The following is a 15419-nucleotide window of genomic DNA, read 5'->3' as shown; positions in this document are numbered from 1 at the left end:
CCTGAAGCCACTTTGAAAGGATACCTTGTTCAAAGTACTGTCTAAGAACACACCCCTTCAAAGCTTTGCAAAACCCCAATAGTCAGTTATGATGGTTCCAATTCAGAGATAAATTTTCCTCAGCCAAAACCATGGAGCTAAGCAAGGAACAAGCAACCTGATACCTTCCCTATGTTCTGGACTTCAATTCCCATGTTCCAATGACATAGCTAATGGCAAAGGACTGTAAGAACTGAAAATCACCAGGTTGCCTATTACGTTTTGGAAATGTATCCCAGTCACAACCATCTCAGAGCTTCTGAATACTTGAGACTCTCTGGTCCCATGATGGTTTCCAGAAATAGGGACCAGGCAGGGATTTCCATAAAGCTTCAGTAATGTACATTATGCAGAATGCTCCATCTGTCCCTCAGTAGTGGAACAGTGTGCTCAAGAAATCCCAATGAGTCACTGAGCAGAGGGGCATAACTGCAATGCAGTGACTGATATTATGTTATCCTAAGGCATCTGTACCCATGGAGTCCCAAGCATTCGCCCAATTCCTGCACTAATTAGGATCTAAATATAGTTTCTTAGCCATCTAGCCAGAATCCTTGTGGTGAAAAAGAGCAAATCAAACACTCAGCTGTGGCTTTTTTGTTTTTTTTGTTCCTTGGCTGATCTCCAAAATGAAGTGCCTGGGCTACATAGCAGAGCTGACTCAGTGCCGTTTACGTCATTCTGGATAAAGTTGGAAAGACAGAGTTACTTTCCACCTGCCCATTTGGAACTAGCCCGGCCAGTTTTGCTGCAGCCAAATGCGTAAATACCTTGCCTGCATGTGATACCAGTGTATTCATTATCAAAGAAACCAATTTTATACGCACTTTCATTATAGCACTAGGACATTCAGACTTGCTACAATCAGTTGGGTTGCATGGCTGGGTTTGTTCCTTTGCACCGTGTAGGCCAGCGTTTCTCAACTTTGGCAGCGTGAAGTCCACACGTCTTCAAGTTGCCAAGGTTGAGAAACACTGGTGTAGGCATAGGTCAACAGGAACTATTTGCAACTTGGGAGCAGCAGCTTGCAAAGGCCTTTCTACCTAGGTTGGTTCAGAGGGAAGGAAGAAGTTGGACTATCCTACCCGCAATTCAAGGTCTTCATTTCTCACCTTCCACAGCAGTAAGATGATCAGGCCCAAAAGCAGAAGTCCTGCCACAACAGCAACCAGCACCACCCACAGCTCAATCTCGGCTGGCTGTTCTTCACTCAGTTCTGAGTCGATGTCCACGGTAAACTAAAATCAGAGCAAAGAAACAAGAAAGAGACAGGTCTTTGGAGAGAAAAAGCAGGATAAATGCAAAGGTGGTTTTGAGGAACAGCATGCCCAGAGCTGTTCCAGTTGAGAAAAACCCAGGAGCATCAGCGCAAGGCAGCTAGTGCACTCCCATTGGTATGATTCAAGGTCATCTAATGCATCAATTTATTCTTACTTATATTTGGCCTTTGTATTATCTTTTTCCCAAACACCCTAAAAGCTCTGTATATATATTATTTATGGTTTTTTCAACATAACAGGATATTAAAGTAAAACTACTGAGCCCAAATTGCAGATTTAGATTCAGTGCCAAGGTAGAACCACAGGTGTTTTTCATGCAGTCTGTCTAGGAATGGGGTGAATGCACAAGAGGGAAGCAGACACTCTTTTTATGGTATCCAAATGCCTTAAAGGGCCAGAAATGCTACACATGTAGGGCTCCTAACTGACTTTACAGTTCTAGGATCTCCTTCCAGACCTTCAGCTAAATGCATAGATCAGCATTTCTCAACCTTGGCAGCTTGAAGATGTGTGGACTTCAATTCCCAGAATTCCCCAACCAGCCATGGCTGGCTGGGGAATTCTGGGAGTTGAAGTCCACACATCTTCAAGCTGCCAAGGTTGAGAAACACTGACATAGATGCTGAGATGGGAGTTCAGGAACAATATCCTGCTCCCACTCTCTTGGAAACAAATTAAAAGGACTTGAACATGCTAATACCTTACTAAGGGTGCATCCACACAGCCATGTGGATGTGCTTTCCTCCCATCCTTTAGACAGAAGGAAAGTAGGTCATTAAAAAAAAAGACCCCACTCCAACAGCCTAGCATTTACTATACCTCGGGAATAAAGCTTATAAGGTTACTGCCTTTACAGAAAGTAATCTTGGTTACTTTCAGGACAGCCATTGGTCAGCTTGCAGAGAGAGAAACAATAGCAGCAGCAAAGGGGTTAACTCCACATGCCATCACTAGTTTCAATAGATTGCAAGCAGGCCTGTATTTTCCAATTGTTGTAATTGACCAGAGTGGGCCAAGGGCAGAGGACAGAGAGAAAAACAGTGGCCTGTGATGGGGAAGGGGTGGAAGAGTTGACATGAAGGTGTTCTGGGAACTGTGAAGAGGGGTTACCACCATCATGGTCCTCTCTCTTAGCCAGGAGGAAGTATCTGAGGGGTGGTTGTTGAGATAAACAGAACAGGGGGTCAAGGGAAGCAGCTATCTCACTGAGTTGTATTTCACAATAAAAAACAAAATTGTTATTATTGTTGTTGTTATTATTATTTTATTCCATCTATTTTGGTCAGCTCAAATGGCCACACTCCTTGGAGACTGCTGAAAAGCATTCACAGAAAAATAGCAATGCTGATTGAAGCAATCCAGTGTAATTTCTTGACTTGCTTATCATTATTCTTATCATTACAGGTAGTCCACATTTAATGTCCACTCGTTCAGTGACTGTTTAAAGTTATGATGGGGCTGAACAAGAGGGACTTATGATGATCCCAATGGGAATATTGACCAAGTAGAAGGCTTGCATTTGGTATACCATAAGGTTGATGTTCCTCTGACCACCTCAGAGGAGAGGAGAGGTGAACCAAGCTGGGTTGGGCTGAATTTTGGGTGAGGTTCTGCTCTCTCTGGAAGCCAAGGCACTAATGGCTCTGGAGGCACAGAGCTCAGCAGCTGGATGGGAAGGTAGTCCTGCAGCAGCCCAATTGGAGCCCCACAGGTTGCCAACCACTGAAGATGCTGCCTCCATGCAACCTAGGATGTCTGTAAGGCAAGTTATCTTCCTTTTTCCCAGGGAAAATGTGACTTTCCAGCCAGAGCATCTTGGACCAGCTTCAGCCTGCCTCTGCTGCAGGCTGGAAATGAGAAGGCAGTTCTGGCTTTCAAAAAATGGTAAGTAGGGCATCTTCAAGCCAGGGCAAGAAGGCTGAGTGGGTGAGTATTAAGTGAGTCACACTGAAACCAAGAGTTTTATACAAACATGGCAGAACAGCTGTTCTCTTTCCAAATGTAGACTATCAGATCAAGAGGCTGCAAGCTTGGAAGCAGTTTTGTGCCATACTCTGAGGGAACCTGACAACTGCCTAGCTTGCCCTGACAAATCAAGAGGACAGGATTCAAGGGACTCCCCTTCCAACCCCCAATGGAGGTCTTGCTTATGGGTCAAATGATTTCATCAGTCTGCAGAAGCATGGCAGAACTAGGCCCAAGTCAGTGAAGAGAACAAGGAATCAGCCTGATCTGAAAACAAATTCCAGAAGAATTGCTAGGGTTCGGTAATTATGGTGGGAGGGGGAATGCAGAGGGCAAGGGATGGAGAAAGGATCTGCTACGCCTCCATCCTCAATCCATGCCGTTTCCTCCCATACATACCTTCCCTCGTGGCAGTACTTTCATTCCCTCTCTCAACATCCCTTTGAAGGGGCCCTGAGTGTGATTTACTGGGAGTTGGCCGCAATGGCTACAGCATTCCACACTGGCTAGTCTTACACGGTGTGCATCACTTAACCTGTTATCTGGATCCATATAATACACTGAACTATAAACTAACCAATCAGGCAGGCTTTGCATAATATGAGAAACTACCACTACCACCACCAAAAAGAGTAAACTTAACAACATTGAGCATGTTGTACAAATGCAGCCAATACATCTTTAACTGGCTGATTAACTGCATTGTGCTCATCCAGTCAACGTGTCACTTTCAAGCCATTGCAGAGTTATGCTTACAGAACAGCCGGCCAGGACCATGAGCTACCCCGAAGAACTGCTGGGCTTGGCTGTGATAAAGAGGCCCCTTCAGAGGGTAAATGGTGCAAGCTAGCCCAAAGCAGCTGCATCATTTCATTAACTGGATGGGCCAGGCCTGGGGAAAAGAGTGTATAAGCTGGAATCAGTAAGATCTTAATGATTTCCTAAAGTTACTTCATCCTTTTACTCACCCACACTGTGTGATTTTTCATGTTGATTGTAGAGGAGTTTGTCCTGAGGAAGAGTGTCGCTTGTCCATCTACCTTGACACGATCAAAGTTGTTGTAATCCTATAGTAATCAGTATATGGGTTAAAAGCAACTTCTATCTATCCAGTTAACTTTGAAATGTGTGTGTGTGTGTGTGTGTGTGTGTGTGAGAGAGTGAGAGAGAGAGAGAGAGAGAGATCTGTAGAAAATGTGGGCAATTAATACATTTATAATAATGATATATTATACAGAGTCATGCTACTAATCTATGTGCATATTAGTGAAAGAGGTATAGAAAATCCTTATTTAAGAGGAAACTGTGAGAATATTTTGTTGCAATTTAAATTTATTGGAACTAATATTTGCCATGGACAAGATTTATCATATTCAATGTAACCTAGTCTAAAAGAGAGACTAATCCAAACTGACAATCCTCAGAGACATAACTCACTGAATTAACAAAAGTCACTCATTTTCTCTCCTTGCTGTTACTGCTACAATAAAAAGCAGAATAATGCATGCTTTAATTGTAGGAACGTAAAATTATCTGCATTATTTAATCAGAGTTAAGTAAAAATCAAAACAAAATTAAGATGGCCTGAAACTATTTTTCAAACAAGAAAGTTATGCAAGTATAAAATCTGGTGAGAAATTAATCTGTTCAAGCCCACTTGAATACTTTAAATTTTAAATTCATGATTGTATCTTTTGTTAGACCAGAATGAAATTTCTAATCCTAAAAATTAAGGTGAAAAGTAAACCATGAAATATTTTATCCCTAAAGTTTCTAGGCACTAAAGAAAAAGTTGTCATTCCAGCCCTTGAGGCTCATACTAGATAGCTAAACTTGCTGTTTAAAACCCTCCAAATGATGATCAGTAACCTGGAAGCAATATTTCCCTGAAGCTATGACTCTTTTCTTTTATGATAAGCTTCCCCAACCTAACCCCCCTACAGATATAATGGACTACAATTCCCTATGAGGTGGGGAGTGAGGGAGCTGTATTCTGACACACCTGAAAAGGGAAACGTTGACAAAAGCTAAAATAATCTGTATTAATGTTACGTATGCCTTATCATGCAAGAGAATAAACATTCATATACATACTCTCTGTCTCTTACACACATACACAGGTAGACTATTATTCTTATGTTTTAGCTTTTATCCTATTCTTTGTCCAGAGTGCTGGACATGGGTCCCCCTCCCCATTTTATTTCCACATCAATCCTATGAGGTAGGCTCGAGTGAGAGAGAATGCTCAGCCCAAGAAGTAGGGAGCTTCATGGCTGAGAGGGGGAAGTGAACATCCTTAATCCTTCTCTGACACTATGCTTTGGGGAAGATAACCTATGAATAAGGCACCCCCTGCAGTCTCAAACTGCCTTCTTTGTAGGAAAAAAAGAAAATAGACAATAAGCCTAATTAATTTATAAAATAAGTAAATCCCACCACCCTGGAAAAACAATTCTTGCCCCCTTTGGTACCATGACTACATTAGTGCCTTAGTAGTCCTTAGCTGCCCAACAGAAATGGCAACATAGCCCCCAACTGCAGAAAAGCATTCGCACCCAACTCACCAGTGTAACCAATGTGCCACTAAATGGGAGCGGAAGAAGTAAAGAGCACTCACCTCAATGAAGGTACTGTTCCAAACCCGTGCTCGGACCTTCACGTTTGTCACTGCTCCGATATCCCACAGGGGGCATTCAAACCAGATGCAATGAGACGTTCCTTTGGAACAGCTCTGGAAAGGAAAATGGAGTGAGGGAGGGGAAAGAATCACCGGTGACATATTAGAAGGGGGGTTGGTATAACATACAGTCAGAAGAATGTTTAATTCCTTCCTTTTAAAATGGCATTTGAAAACAGGCATGGGCAACGTCGTATTCTCAAAGCAGCCCAAGAATGCAACACCAACATTTGGGGGCAACATTTCAGGGGTGCAATGCTGGCATTAAAAAACATGGGGGAAAAAAATCTAAGTAAGAAGGAGACCCCTAAGAGAATTGCTCCCATTCCCCCTCCAAGCCCCTGAAAAAAGGGCAGAAATTTGTCAACAAAATAGCCACATGTTGATGATGTTGCCATTTTTGTGTAAAAAACATTAAAATAAGGGTAGGAATAGGAATGGGAGCCTCTGGAGGCGAACCTTGATTATCCCCACCCATAAAACCTCTCAAAATTAACAAGATACAGGTTGAAATAGTTCTATCTTGTCCCTTTCGGTGGCACCTGAAAGGCTCCTGCAGCTTGCTAGATATTCAGGAGAGTGAGTTGTTGCCCTTAAAGCCCATGAAATTGCCCATCTCTGCTCTTAAGATCTGGACGGACTGGGATCAATCTATGGGTTCTCTGAAATATAGGTGGACCTAGTTTCAATGGTAAAAAATGGTATCTAGATTTAATTCCTACTATACTGTTCCTTAGTCAAAAAGATTTCTGAAAGAAAGCAAACAAATATCAGAATTTTACTAAGAAAAATACATGGACATGTTCATGTGGTTACCACAAATTGCTCGATTTGAGGGTGACTTTATCTTTTCACCTGAAACACACACACAACCTGCCCTCTCCCCCCTCCCCAAACACAGCCATTCAAAAGGATAGGGGCTATTATACCTGGTCCCAGGTTGGGACAGCATAGAGCAGTGTTTCTCAATCTCGGCAACTTTAAGATGCATGGACTTCAAATCCCACACATCTTAAAGTTACTGAGGTTGAAAAACACTGGTATAGAACAATACTAAGTGGCCTGGAGAGGCTCTTGACAAAGGAAAGAATATCTGTAATGATGAAATGTTACCAGTGCAGTTTCTGATCTGGCTTTCTTTGAAGCTGCCAAGGTGATGGGAAGTTCAGCCTTTGGAGATGCCTGCAACTCACGCTTTCTCCGTGCTGGGGAAATGCTGTGATCTATTTGCTGAAAAGGAAGAGATAGATACTGGCTGTTATTCTGCCCCTGAATGTCAAGAAGTAGTAAAAGTGTTGTGTGTGTACCTTTTGCTGATATTGTGGACTACTTTTTTTTTTTTTTTTGGCTAAGATCCTATCCTGTATCCTTAAGTATACCAGAAAAAGTTCATTAATTGCAATTCTGTTAGTTCCACCTGAGGAACAGACTAGGTATATAACAATCTTAATCATAAAATGTCTAATTTTTAAAATATTGTACCAAGTTCACACAAAGCCAAATAAAATAGGCAAACAAGAACCTTCATTTTCAGTCTCCCCTAAATATCTTGAGAATGCAACTTCAAGAACTCCCAATTGTTGGCAATACTAGCTAGGAATTCCTCACACAGCATACTATTCAAAGCAAACTTGGCAGCTCTACATGAATCAGATACTGATATCCCTAGATGGGAGGCCAAGCAGTTCATCTCAGAATATACACATTTATATTAAGTGGAAATAGAGCAAAAAGGAGAAGAGGCTGGGAATAGACACTAGACTCACAGTGAGGTTGAGGGGGTTGATGACCTGCCCAGACGGTTCACAGTGCCAGGTTCCATTCCCTTTTACCAGGATTTCGGTGGGGTACAACAGCCATTTTCCACTGCTGGCTTCATAAGGCCATTCAAAGCCTAATATGATGGTTCCCAGAGAACTTAAAGACTCACTCTTTGTAGTCACCTTAATCAAACAACAACAAAAATGACATGTTGATAATCTATTTCACACTTCAGTTCTGATCATGGAAAAAATGAAAGGCAGTTGAAGAAACTGAAGCCATCAAAGGAACCCTTCTTACTAAGACAAACTTAGGTACTGTAAATGCACGGAAGGCAGAATGTTTTATAATTTTGTGGAAAATTATTTAATCTTGACATTTACAAAACTTAGATTCAATGACAGAGAGTAACAGGATCGAGCCAGATCCCATCAAAGATTATACTGACTACTTGGGGTTTTTTGGTAACTGTTCATGATTAGGCTGAAAATAGGAATGTTGTGTCTTGCATGCACCTTTCCACTGACTTTCATCATCAGATGCAAACCAGCCCAAGAGGTGGCAATTCTGAGCACAGCCTGCTTAAGACGTTTCATGCCAGTTATTTTTCCATTCAGCTGTTTTCTCATACATTTTCCGTAAGAGAGAGAAAAGTAACAGAGTGTGCCGTGACTAGCAAAATAGCAAAAAGGAACGGGGTTAAGCACTCTAGTCCCATGCTAGTCCTTATCAAAAACTTCAACTGATTACACATACTGGTAATTTGTATAACAGCGGGAAGGAAGAAGTGCTTAAAGGAAAAGTGCTTTAGTTATTCTTTATTCCCACCCCTTCAAACAAGAATAAGAGGGTTGGAAAGGGACAGAATTTTAACTGTAAATGAAGTGGGATTTTCAGTCATTCTCATATCTCTCTATCTATCTCAGAGTTTTTTGTGATTGGTACTAAAATTAAGCTCACAACTTCTTTCAAAAATTTATTCCTGATCTTCTCCTCAAGCCTTCTTTTTCAGTAGCCTGATTTAGGAGGGACATTATTTACTTGCTGCTATTAGACAATTAGACTCAGCCACTATTGCTCCTAAGCCCAGATGACAAAGGAGTGAGATTGGATGTTGGGCTACTAACTGTTAAAAAAAAAAAAAAAAGTAACTGCTACTGAAACAAAGGATGCAATTTAATGAGGTCTGATTGAAATAGGTGGAGAGCAATCATTGCCCAATGTGCTGAATGCCATAGGTGGACCTGTCTAAATAAATAAGTATTGGACAATTTGAAGCCAAAAACCCTTGTCCAACTTTGTCATGATGGGAACCTAATCAAGTAAATCTGTCTAAATAGAGTTCTGACTATAAAAAATCAGAACCTACAGTCTTTGGCAAAACTAGTCTTACCTCTCCAAGTAGACACGTACCTGGAAGTCCAACTCAATGGGACTGCCAACATCTTGTTCATGTTTCATGGCTGATTCTCCCATGACTTTCCCACTAAAATATGACTGGAGCCATCGGTTGAATCTACCATGAGGAAAAACAGAGAAGTTGGAAGAGAGAGATTTACAAGGGATTGGGCTGTTTTAACACACTAAACAGGTCATAGTTTCTTGGCAGCATCCTGAGTTATTCAGTAACATAAGGAAGTAGGAAAAGGAAAGGAAAATTTCTTCCCCTCCAAATGTGTTAGTATTGGAACTCTCTGGATTCCCTCCCTTTGTCCATTCTAGCTGGGAAGTCTGAAAGCTGCAGCTGTAATACATCCAAAGAATGCCAATGTTGGGGAAGGATGGTCTAGAAGCCCAGCTATACTCAAAGGCTAGGTTTCCTTTATGAAGAGAGACATGCAAACACAACATTCATCACATTTTGGCACAGCATTTTGTATGGCAATGAAATCCCCATTCCCAGAATTTTCCTTTTTTAACCCATGTCAAAAATTTCAGAAGATACGCACATGCTTAGCGATGCATCAATTGTGTAGTCCACTAACAAAACTGCTGTTGCTAGTTGGAGATCTTCTTGAGAGCTTATCCTGTACAAAATACAATAGTCAAAAGGTCTATCAGATTATTTTTAAAATGACCCTCCCACAGAACATCAACTACTATGTTGTTACTCCTTTTGTCATCACTGTAATTGCCTTAGAGGTTCGAATCCACAAGGGAGGAGTCCACACAGTGGCTCCTCTTCCCATCAGTTGGAATTAGTGTTGCTATTTTGAGGCTTCTTTTATTACCTGGTGTAATAGGAGAAATTAAAAAAAACACCAGTGCTGGTGTGGTTCACCTGCAAACTTTATATATTAGAAAAACCCAGCATTACGGCAGAAGTGGTTCATAATTACAGACAGACCACTTACTTTCTGCCACCAAAGCCTGTCCTACACATGCAGTTACTGTAATCGTATCTACAGACCTGAGAAAATAAAGTGGACTATTTTTTTTTAGTACTTGTAGTTTAAACAAAGTTTACCTCTACTTTGTACCTGTAGTTTAAAGTACTTGTACAAAGTACAGGTAAACTACAGGTACTTTAAACTACAAGTACAAAGCACAGGTAAACTATAGGTTAATGTACTTTGTTGGTTTTGCTTAAGCAAAACGAAGCACAACAGCAACAGCTTTCCTGACAATAGAAAGGTAGAACATTTCTCCTTCCTATGTTAATCTTCTTAACAAAGTCATAATTTATAAGAAATACTTTTCCTCCCTTTTAATACAAAAAACATTCCAAAGTGATGCATTCTATTCTGTGACTGTCTTCTCTTGGATTTGCTGATCTAAGATCAACTGGTTTCAGTGTGTGCGTCTGGGTGTGCATGCGTGTGTGTGTGTAGGGGTGTCTTACCTTCTCCTTCAGAACTTGCAAATGATTAACTGAATTGGAGATTTAATGCCATGTCCTGCTACTCCTTCCTCCAAATTTCCCAGTGGAGAGAGAAAGACAGGTAATGCCAGTACACCCAATTCCACACTTTGCTCCTCTTAGGATGTCTCAGTAAGCGATTTTCACCAGTTACTTTTTCTTGGGACATGAACTTAGAAGCCATATATTTGAACCCTTATTTTAGATCAGGCTTCCCAACCTGTGCCTAGGAATTCTAAGAGTTGCAATCCCAGCCCTCTGGATCAAAAGCACCAGACTGGACAAGGCTGTTCTAGATAGTGATAGGAGAGGAACTATCTTAACTCAATACAGAAACCATTTCTTGAACTCATTAGGTACAACTACTGATAAGAGGACAAGACTCACGTGGAAGGCTGAACCTGGACAGTGATATTCTGGGTATTCAAGGTAATCCCACTAATTTCAAATGTGATAATCAGCTCTGCCTGGAAGAGAAGCAAGATTGTACAGTAGTTTGTTAGGATTTGGGTGACATACCTTTGTTGCATTTGTAATCTGGGGTCCACTGGGCTGCCACTGGTTAGCTACATAAACATCTGTGGCAAGAAGACTTTTTATCAGCATCAGCTGATAAAATAGATGCATCACTGCCTGGAAGAGCAAAATCTGACTTTGGTGACTCTTATTCTGGTAACCTCAAGCCTGGACTATTGTCCTTTCAAGACAAATCTTAGTCTGGATAAATAAATTCTTATTCAGTGCCAGTTCCTACTCTTATCAATTCATGTTGAAAAAGAGCGTGAGCAACTCTTTTTATCAAGAATTATCAAATAGAATGTTCTATCACTACAGTGAATTTGCCAATAAAAAGTTCAGTGTTCAATGCACAGATGTTGATAACATTGAATGTAGAATTTCTTCTTTCCCCATTGGCAATATTTACCAATGGCCGTCAAATACCAATTGCAAAAAAAGTAGACTGATTTCAACCCTGAGGATTTGAATTAAAAACCAGGATATTGATCTAATCTAGTAAATAATATTTACAATAATTTAAAAAATACATTCATTTGCTGTAGGTGCTTACTAATTTTTAAAAACTTTATGGTTAAAGGGATAAGGGGGTCCTGAGGAATAAGCAGAAGATCCCATTGATGAGTCCTGCATAATGGAGCCTCAGTCTTTCCAAAGCGTCCAAATCAGAAACAACTCACCTTCTGGTTCCTTTTGAAGGGATTGCCCAGTTCACATATCACCGTCTTCTTAATTGTGCAGGCCCCACTCTGAAAGGAAGAAAAGACACTCTTCATTCTCTTGCTAGCTACTGCCTTATTTTACCTGTGTGTAATTATTGAGTTAATTAAGTGGGACTTGGCAACTCGTGAGCCCACATGTAGCTTCCGGAAGAATGTTTTGTGGCCTACCATGCCCTCTTCATTTGCAGTTTCACTAGAGATGAATTGGTTCTTAAGCAACCATGAACAAAAATATGTTTTTAAGCACAACCCAGGGTCTACATATGGCCTGCAAGAATTCAGGTATAGCCCCAACATCCCCCCGATTCAATTTATTTCATGAAAAAAAATATTTCGCTCACATTTTTTTTTACTTTTTTTAATTAAGTAAACCAACCAATAAAAAAGGAAAAGGAAAGAAAAAAGGAAAAGAACATGTACACGTGCGTAACTTGAACTTTAACCAAGGGTAAAGGTTGAAATGAAAATGATGGTCATAAAAAGATTTTTTTAGAAACAGTTTTAAAAAGACAAAACAAGCAAAAATATAAAGAAAAAACATAGTAAGAAAAAGCATTTTATTTAGTTCCCCCTCTCTTCCCCCCCCCCCAGCTGCTAATTGCTACTTCAATATTTTTACTTGGATATCTACAATTATTGCTCATTTCTGTTAGGATCATTTTGATTTTTTTTAAAAAACAGTTTCCCTTTTTCTTCAAAAGCCATATTCAGAGTGTCTTAGCTTGCCTCGCTATGTAATATATTGTATATAAGGGAACCATTCCTGCTTGAATTTGGCTAGACATCTGCTATGAATATATACAGTTAATAATTCTTCCACGGCTACGTATTTTTCATTTTAGTCTCCCAATCCTGCACTGATGGCAAAGTTTCTCTTTTCTCCCTCACTGGCATCATCTGCATAACAGCTGGAGATTATGAGTCTTGAAGACTACTATTCTAGGCAGCAACTCATACAGTATTTTCTGATCTATTAGCAATGGTTCTGCCCAGGAATTAACAAAGAAAAATATCACTAGACACAACACCTGTAGATTTGTGTCAGAGAGCATCAAGGACTCCACAGTTAAACCCTGGGCTACATATAGTCTCTCCTATTGGAACTTGTAAATTTTCCTGGGATTTCTGAAAAGTCACTGAGTACTGAGCTATGTGGAAGAGTAACCTAACCTTATCCCAGCTTTCAAAAAATATCTCACCGGCCGAACTGAAGAAGGCAGCAGATAGGGTGAGAAAGTGATATTGAGGAGGGCCTCATGAGCATCCTCTCCATTGAAAGGTGATGTTGGTTTATTAGTGACACTGATGCTCAAGTTCACTTTCTTGACTTCCCAGCTGTACTGTAAGACCTGCACACCATCTTGTCTACAATGGAAAAGAATAGTACAGTTGAGGGAGAACAATCAAGAAAGCACAGGTGACCACCCACTCAGTCCTTAACTATGGTCAGGAGTGGCTAGGACATCCATGGGCAACTTGGCACTCCCCAAAGATTTAGGACAATAAACCTCATAATTTCCAGGCAACAATGGGGGTTCCTGGAAACTATCATCCAAAACACCTGGAGGGGACCAACTGGCTTATCCTGCATTAGAGAAGAAGTGGGAACTTGTAAACTATGTGCTCCTGTCCCTAGCTGAGAGACAATTTCTGCTGAAATGCTTCTAGAGCTGTGCAATGTTCTTATTCTCGGGTGATGAAACCCCACCTATCTATGTGAGCCACTAGAAGGGTTCTAGGGCAGGTCATCTGCCTGGGCGATCACCCAGTGACTTTCTAAAAGTCAGCACTTACACCATCCAGGAGCTATTTATTACCCTGGAAGGAAGTTCACAGGAAAGAGACTTTCTTTAGTGATGATGACGACGACGCAAAGAGCATTCAGGAGCAGACAGAACTCAGCCCAAATGTATGATTATTTCCAAAGCCAGCATTTCCTCACTCTCATTTAAACATACATTTAGCGCAACTCTGTGTTACGATGATTACAGTTATTTCACATATTCTTTCTCCTCGCCAGCCCACCCTTCTCTCAATAAGCCAAGTTCTCTCACCTGGGCAGCTTTTGGTTTTTTTCATTTAGAAAGAACGCCTGGATCTGCAAGTTGCTCTTGCACTGGTTGTCAGTTCCACACTCCTTCTGAAACTGAATCTGAAAACAGACATTTTGAGTCAACAACAGGGGGAAGGGTGTTCATATAGTTTGTAGGCTCCATTGTTTATGATACCTTTCCCTGAGCTGGTGCTCTCCAGAAGCCTTGGACTGCAACTCATGTCCCCTTCAACAAGCATGGCCAAAGGAAACTGTTTTAAGAGGCGAACTGGAGTGCATCAGGATAGGAAGACAGACTTCTAGAAGAAGGGCTCTGTATGTTGGGAAGGTTATTCCTTCACTACAATGCAGCCACAATGATCATCTCTCTGTACATTAACTATGCTCTAAGAAAGCTGCCACTGATGCTAAGCGCAGCTTTCTTTGAAAAACTACTTTTGTAGACGGGGCTTCCAAGGGGAACATGACGCACAGGGAAGACAGAATCAGCTCTTTGTTCTTCCCAACTGTGAACATCTAAAAATGCTTCCCCACCCACTCACCCACCCACCCCTCAATCAGACTTTTGGGAGAGCTTCCCTCAGTACCAAAGAAGGCTTTTAAAAGTCTGTTTATTGCAATACAAGGAAAAGAGACTGCGAGTCAGATGGAGAGGCCTCACAGGCTGCTGAGTTCATGGGCATTGTTTATGATCTCTCCTCTCAGTGAGTCTGCTTCTTTATAGTCATTGTCTCCAACATCCTTTCATGTATATCCTTCTTCTTGATTCAATCTATTCAGTTCTTGCTTGTCCAGGAGATGGCAGCAAAGAGAAGCAACAGCCAAGCCTAGGACTTTCAAGGGTTGCTTCTGTTCCTGCAGGTGGATGGATCTCCACCAGTATCCAAAGATGTAACTCCCTAAACTTGATTGGGTCACCTGAAAGTATTACACTAAGATGATAAAACAGGGGAACTGATGCTGAAATTATCACACTATATCTGTACACATCTCCCAAACACAGATATCAACATAGGTTCACTTCAACCTAGCTCGAGGTATGTGAAAAACTTTTTCTGGAATGAAATGTATTCTAAATCTTAACAATAATGATGACTAATCTGTTCCACCAGATGGTGCCAGAGGACCGCTTGGTTGGTGAACCATTAAATGATACAGGAAACTTAAGATGCCTACTTACAAATAATTTGCATCTGCATGGGTAAGTGCAGAGACACGCACACAAACTCCTCCCATAAACACATCACCTGTTTGCTTGTTTGCAAAAGCCTGCCACCCACTACTAGTTGAAAGATGCAGCATTATTGTTTCAACTGAGGAGGGGAAAGATGAAGAGAATGGGAGGAAGAACTAAAGAGAAGGAAAAACTAACCTCAGTGTGGTTTTCACGAGGCTGATCCTCATTCAAAACAGGAAATCCATTAAGAGAGCGTGGTCCCAACTGGAATCGCCTAGGCTTCTCTGCAAGAGAATACTTCATAGAGAAGGCAATGGGGTGCAGCTTGTCTCGCACATCATCCTGTGGGATGAGCAACAATTTATTTCA

At 41.1% G+C, this 15419-nt stretch overlaps 1 protein-coding gene across 3 annotated transcripts in view; it reads right to left on the bottom strand.

Annotated features, from left to right (window-relative positions):
* The window catches only part of ITGA3 (integrin subunit alpha 3), a 76044-nt gene that overhangs the window by 8417 nt on the left and 52208 nt on the right, over nucleotides 1-15419 (bottom strand). For all 3 annotated transcript variants that reach the window (XM_088143500.1, XM_007422515.3, XM_088143501.1), the window contains 12 exons: nucleotides 15246-15392; nucleotides 13875-13972; nucleotides 13020-13185; nucleotides 11779-11847; nucleotides 10970-11049; nucleotides 9672-9749; nucleotides 9136-9238; nucleotides 7728-7904; nucleotides 7075-7191; nucleotides 5902-6015; nucleotides 4253-4351; nucleotides 1152-1277 (listed from right to left, as the gene is read on the bottom strand). In XM_088143500.1, coding sequence (XP_087999626.1) covers nucleotides 1152-1277; nucleotides 4253-4351; nucleotides 5902-6015; nucleotides 7075-7191; nucleotides 7728-7904; nucleotides 9136-9238; nucleotides 9672-9749; nucleotides 10970-11049; nucleotides 11779-11847; nucleotides 13020-13185; nucleotides 13875-13972; nucleotides 15246-15392 — 1374 coding nt within the window. The remainder of the gene's footprint in view (nucleotides 1-1151; nucleotides 1278-4252; nucleotides 4352-5901; nucleotides 6016-7074; nucleotides 7192-7727; nucleotides 7905-9135; nucleotides 9239-9671; nucleotides 9750-10969; nucleotides 11050-11778; nucleotides 11848-13019; nucleotides 13186-13874; nucleotides 13973-15245; nucleotides 15393-15419) is intronic.

This window comes from Python bivittatus, unplaced genomic scaffold (assembly GCF_059951505.1).
Source record: "Python bivittatus isolate LINGU-HERP-01145 unplaced genomic scaffold, Pbiv_v1 ctg000410_np1212, whole genome shotgun sequence".
NCBI lineage: Eukaryota > Metazoa > Chordata > Lepidosauria > Squamata > Pythonidae > Python > Python bivittatus.
This window is presented reverse-complemented; position numbering and strand designations above follow the sequence as displayed.